At 39.3% G+C, this 6,676-nt stretch overlaps 1 protein-coding gene across 1 annotated transcript in view; it reads left to right on the top strand.

Moving 5' to 3' along the window:
* Positions 1-2,687, top strand: part of LOC102876322 (cytochrome b-c1 complex subunit Rieske, mitochondrial-like) — a 9,025-nt gene extending 6,338 nt beyond the window's left edge. The window contains exon 2 of the mRNA XM_006887824.1: positions 2,077-2,687. Coding sequence (XP_006887886.1) covers positions 2,077-2,687 — 611 coding nt within the window. The remainder of the gene's footprint in view (positions 1-2,076) is intronic.
* Positions 2,688-6,676: the final 3,989 nt, after the last annotated feature.

The raw sequence follows: 6,676 nt of genomic DNA, 5'->3' as shown, positions 1-6,676 counted from the left end.
TGGATTGATTCAGTGACTGGGGTAATTGGGATGGGTGTGTCAGAGGCAGTGCGACTGGCACAGGACAGAGCAGGGTTTAGGGCTGTTGTACATAGGGTCGTTATGAGTCGCAAATGACTCGATGGCACATAAGAACAACAACAACAATTCACTGTCTTTCAGAAGCATCGAAGCAGTAGAAAATGCCATGGCTTTTATGTCGTACTTTTTAGTTGTTAGCACTTTAAAGAGATCCTTGACAGTTTTTCCCAGTGCAGCACATCTGTTGATTTCTTGACTGCTGCTGTTGCTGCTGCTATGGGTGTTGATAGTGGATCCAAATAAAATAAAATTTTTGACAACAACTATCTTTTATCCAACTATCTTCTTGTTGCTGCCTATTGTTCCAGTTTGAGAATATTTGTTTTCCTGATATTGAGTTGTAATCCACATTGAAATCTGTGGACTTTGATTTTCTTCAATAAGTGCTTCAAGTCTTCTTCACTTTCTGTAAGCAAGATGATGCCATCTACATAAAGCACATTGTTACTAAGTCTTCTTCCAGTTCTGATGCCATGTTCTTTATATAGTTGCGCTTTTAGAGTTGTTTGCTCAGCATACACATTGAATAGGTATGGGAAAAGGATGCAACCCTGAAACACACCATGCATTGGTAAATAATGTCACTTTGAGCCGTAGTAGACAATCTCAGATAGTCATTGCCTGTGCCGTGCTATCCAAACATTGTTAGGTTAGTCGGAAAAGTAAATAGATTTTTCTATGATAAGTTTACCGTTGTTTATGTGAACACTCATGGCTTACTTACCTTGAGAATCATGTGAAAAGCATTTAAAGTATTCTTCATTGGAGTGTTTGACTACTCAAGAAATCATTAGAACGAGACCAGACTAGTAGCCAAAATAGAATTAAAATTTATTACAAGTGAAATGTAAGTGGTGTCCACTTCCAAAATGGCTTGTCCCTGGAAACTATGATGAACGTTATAAAGGTGTTCAGGTCTTTCATTCATCTGGTCATTATGAGTCTTCTGTGACTTGACGGCACTTAACAACAAAATGTATAAGTACATCAGTATTTTGGAAACAACATTATTTTCTGAGTGCTTTAATATTCCTTTTTCTTAAAAAAACAAAACAAAACACTTTGCAGATTTCAGTTTGCAAAGAAGTTTGCTTTTTCTGAGGCATACTTAAAAGTGGTTCCAGTAATGAATTTTTTTGGCAGTTATTTAAAAATTGTACAAGAGAAAACATCTTTTTTATTATTAACCTTCTTATTCCCAGGGTGCTCTTGTTCCTTATTTCTTAAGTGTGCAAAAATCCCTAACCATTGGTACATACTTGCTGTTCATAAGGGAAGCACATGAAAAGTTTGTTCCTTTCCCCCTTTAGTTGCCTGTTCTGATAAGATTGTCTATTTCTACCCATTAGTGATTTTATTTGAAGTTAAATAGCCCCTAGGGTTTAAAATCAAAATCTTTACATTTTCTACATTTTAGCTTGCTATTAGTATCATATTTTTAGCATTGTAGGAGAACAAATAGAAATGAAGGCTAGGCATTTGTCTATGACAGTTACTCACCAACTTATGAATGGACTTGGTGTGGCAAATTTTGAAGGAACCTTGGTGGCTCAGTGGTTAAGAACTTGGCTTCTAACCAAAAGGTCAGTAGTTTGAATTCCCTTGAAAGACCTAACAGCTTCAGAGTTTTAAGATCCCTTCTAATCCAAGGAACAGTTAAACATAATTGTTATGTAGTATATTTTAACAAAGTTTTTAGAAATTGAAATTGCTATTTAACCTTTTTGCATCAAACTCTTAGGAATCTTGACTCAGCAGTGTTCAGTCAGGAGGAGCGCCATTAACAAGTATTATCCTGATGGTTAGGCAGAACTGACTTACTTGCATTTTTAGTATTCTGGGTGCTGACACTGCCAGTTCAGCAATTTCTGAGATTAGTGAGTGCTTTAGTTCATTTTTTCAGAAGCTGACTTGCTTGTGAATCGTTGAAGATCTTTTCTCTATGAATACTCAAGAGTACTCGTCTAATTATGTTTTAATCTTTTTGTCTTACAGTACCCGCTTCTGTTCGTTATTCCCACACAGACATCAGAGTGCCTGACTTTTCTGATTACCGTCGTGCCGAAGTATTAGACAGTACAAAGTCTTCAAAAGAAAGCAGTGAGGCCAGAAAAAGCTTCTCCTATTTGATAACTGCCACAACTACTGTGGGTGTCGCATACGCTGCCAAGAATGTCGTTTCCCAGTTTGTTTCCAGCATGAGTGCTTCGGCAGATGTGCTGGCCATGTTGAAGATTGAAATCAAGTTATCTGATATCCCAGAAGGCAAAAACATGGCCTTCAAGTGGAGAGGCAAACCCCTGTTTGTGCGTCATCGAACCCAGAAGGAAATTGAACAGGAAGCTGCAGTTGAAGTGTCCCAACTGAGAGACCCCCAGCATGATTTAGATCGTGTGAAGAAGCCTGAGTGGGTTATTCTGATAGGTGTTTGCACTCATCTTGGTTGTGTACCTATTGCAAATGCAGGAGATTTTGGTGGCTATTACTGCCCTTGCCATGGGTCACACTATGATGCATCTGGCAGGATCAGGAGGGGCCCTGCACCTCTCAACCTTGAGGTTCCTTACTATGAGTTCACCAGTGATGATCTGGTTGTGGTTGGTTAGAAACTTGGACTCAAGTGATAGGCCTCATTCAGTCTTCATATCAACTTAGAAGTTACTGGGAGCAGGCCTTCTGTCCTTAGGCTGGCTGGTTTGGAGTTCTTAAGAATTGCTGATAATGTTATGAAGTAAATTGAATATAATATTGGATACTTTCAAGGATTTATCTAATAAAACCACTGTTAAACACTGTTAAGCTCAGTCATGGACTTCAAAGATACCTGTCTTTGATAATTCTGATTAAAAATTACCGATGTATAAAGCATTTGTGTTAAATCTGTAATTGATTTTCTCATTTATTCCCTAAATATTTTGTTCCTTTCATATCAGGGACACAAACCTACACAAAATAGAATAACAGACTTGGTGGTCAGTCCGAGATGCTTTTATCAGGTATTCATGGTATTGGTAGAAGTATATACAGCTCAGTCTGCTTATGACCATGAGCCTGGTTGTGTGTGTATGTGTTTTTTCCTTCTGTGTGTGGAACTTTTGTGCAGACTCTGGAACAATCCTGAATGAGGCGTCAGCAGTAGCTCTTGAGAGTTCAGCCCCCGGCCAGGATATTTTATTCCTCTTGTTTAATAATAGGCTTGCTCATTGACTACTGTGAAGTTGGTTCTGACTCAGCTGACCTTTCTTCAGGTTTCTGAGGCTCTAAATCCCAACAGGAGATTTCCAGCTTTCTCCCTTACAACCACTGGTGGAAAGAGTACATTGGTACTTTGGTTTGCTTGGTTTTAGGAGTCAGTGCTGGGATGCTTAAGAGAAGTATGTCTGATTTCAAGACCCTATTGTAAAAATAAATAAAACATGTATGGAAACCTAAGAGGGAAAGGGTGGAATTGGAGGGGTGAGGATAGGTAGTGGTGAAACCCTGATGTTGTGCAGTTTGGTGGCTGGGGGTGGGGGTGGGGTGGGGAAGGAAATGGGAAGAATCGGTGAAGATGGTAAATGAGTAAGGTCCAATGGTGATTAATTTTATAAAACAGTGCATGATAATGAAGAACAGTGTGAAACACAGTTACAACTTTGTACACAAACCAATTAAAAACTCAATGTAGGATCAACTCTAAGTCGGTTCCAATTCAGTGGCAGTGATCAAGGGAGGAATTGTAGGTACTCTTGATGCAAGAGCTCCCAGATTGAAGCTGTCAAGAGGTAGAAAGAGAACAGAGAATCTGAAGACTTACCTGTTGATTTGTTTGTGTAATTGCATTGAAGGTATTTCTCCAAATTCACTTAATTATTTTCACCATGGGCATCACCATTGGAATTCTATTATCACCACACACACAAATACATAATATTACACAAGAGAAATGAGACCAAGATCTGAAATACACCTTGAAAGCTAAAAAGTAGGCTGTGCCATTTGGGGCTATCACCATTTATTGAGTTAGTCTGCTTTCTGGTTAGTCTGCATGTCTACTCTTGGTGGTGACCCAGTAATAAATTCCATGGTCTTCCTTAAGACTACATATGTGTTTGTAAAATAACTAAAGTGGTTAGATACAGAGGGAACTGGCCATCCAGACATACATTAGCATTAATTAGCAGGAAAGAAAATACCAGAGTTTTTATGATAATATTAGTCATTGGTTCATCTGCCATTCTAGGAATTAGGTGTGATTGTTGGGAGTACCTAAAAATAGTATTTTTCTATTCTAAGGAGTGCAGGTGACTTAGTGGTTGTGCAACTAACCCAAAGACACTTGGTTTGAATCTACCGGTTCCACAGGAGAAAGATGGAAAAATCTCAGTTGGGATTTACAGCCTCTGAAAACCTGTGGGAGGGTCAGGTATGGGTTGGTTCTGATTCAATGGTACATCATAACAAGGTTACCAGATAGAGTTATTTAGGATGCCAAAATTAATACGACATTCCAATTTACCACTTTTGTATGTATTACGTTCTCTCTTCTCTAGAGAATTTTGTGAAATTTAGATTTCCAGAAAGATGTTATGTTTTAATATTAAAGAGGAATTATGTATGAACGTGTACTGTCTTCTGCCATTGAATCAGCTGTGTTACTTGGCAGCCCTGTGAACCTTGCTTGCCCTAACTTGTGCCATCTTCTCTATCTCCAGTATACTTGAGCTCATTGTTAATTGTGTCAATCCATCTTGTTGAGGTCTTCCTCTTCTATACTGGCCCCTCCAAACTACATATTGAAAGTATGGGAAATCTTTACCATTCTTCTAAGGAGCACTCTGGTCACACTCTCCAAGACTTGTTCCTTTTGCAGTTCATGAGATAAACATACTCTTCTCCACATCTGTAACTTAAAGGCATTGGTGGTTCTGTCCTTACTCATTGTGCAACTTCAAATGTGAAGCAAGTAATAACAAAGATTACTTGGATCAGGTGCACCTTAGCTGTGAAGCTGACATCATTGCTCTTTAGCACTTTGGAGAAGTTCCTAATTTTCCCAATATGATAAATCATTTGATTTCCAGACAACTGGTACCAAGGGTGTTGATTGTGGATCCAAATAAGATGAAATCGTTGACAACAGCTCAGGAGAGGAAGACCCTAGAGAAGGGTCAATTCTGTGATTAGGGTGGTGGGAGTGGGTGTGTTGGAGACGGTGAGGTTGGCACAGGATAGAGGGTTTAGAGCTTTTGTACATGGGGTTGCTATGAGTTGCAAGCGACTCGATGGCACATTCACAACAACAACAATCATGACTTTGCCTGTTAAATTTCTATGAAGATGTTGGTATGGTTTGATGTAAAAGAGGAATTGTGTCATCCATTAACATGGTGAGGATATTTGTTTATTTAATGAGATGTAATCCATATTCTAGGGTAAATAAAGTTTTTTATTTTCTGCAGCAAGTGCTTCAGTTCCTCACTTTCAGCAAGCAAGGCTCAATCAAATGCATAATGCAGTATGTTTATCAGCCTTTTCCAGATCCTGATACCCCCTTCTTCATAAAGTCTACTGTCTCGAATTACTTGTTCAACATACAGATTGAATAGATACAGAGAAAGTCCTGAAACACACATTTCTTGATTTTAAATCATGCTTTTCAGACGAGTGCCTCTTGGTCTGGGTATAGGTTTCACATGAACACAGTTTAATATTCTGTAGTTTCCATTTTTAATGTTGGCCATAATTTGTTGTGATTGACACAAATGCTTTTATGTAGTCAATAATACACAGACATCCTTCTGGTATTTTTGGGTTTTGGCCAAGATCCATCTGACATCAGTAAAGATATCACTAGTGCCATAACATCATTTAAACCAAGCTTGAATTCATGGCAGTGCTCTGTTGCTGTACTGCTTTAGCCATTTTAAAATAATCATCAGAATTTGCTTGCATGTGACATTAATGGTGCTGTTTTAATCATTTCCACGTTCTGTTGGATCACCTCTTTTTGGGACTGGGAACAAATATGGATCTCAACCAGTCAGTTGACAAGGTAGCTGTCTTCCAGATTGCTTTGGCACAGCCTGGTAAGCATGGCCAAGTCTGTATCTGCTTGTTGGAATATGTAGGTATGTAATATGCCATGTTAATAAACTTGCTGAGTATTTATTATGATAAAGACTTCGAAGACTGGTGGGGAAAGTTATCTAACATGTTATGTTGCTGTTACGTGCCTTCAAGTCATTTGCGACTCATAGCGACCCTATGTACAACAGACCTAAACCCTGCTCTATCCTGTGCCAATCGCACTGCCTCTGACATACCCATCCTGATTACCCCAGTCACTGACTCAATCCACCTCCTAGAGGGTTTTCCCCTCTTGTGCCGTCCCTCCACCCTCCCAGGCATGATGTCCCTCTCCAAGGACCTGTCACTCCTTGCAATGTGCCCAAAGTATGTCAGACAAAACCCCAGAATCCTTGCCTCCAAGGAGTAGCTTGGTTTAATCCTCTCCACGATGAATCTGTTTGTTTTCTTGGCAGTCCATGGTACATTCAATACTCTTCTCCAGCACCACAGCTCAAAGACATCAATTCTCCATCTGTCCTCCCTA

The sequence above is a fragment of the Elephantulus edwardii genome, unplaced genomic scaffold (assembly GCF_000299155.1).
Source record: "Elephantulus edwardii isolate Elephantulus edwardi_28Jun2011 unplaced genomic scaffold, EleEdw1.0 scaffold00062, whole genome shotgun sequence".
NCBI classification, from domain to species: domain Eukaryota; kingdom Metazoa; phylum Chordata; class Mammalia; order Macroscelidea; family Macroscelididae; genus Elephantulus; species Elephantulus edwardii.
Note: the sequence above shows the minus strand (reverse complement) of the source record. Positions and strands in the feature narration are given on the sequence as shown.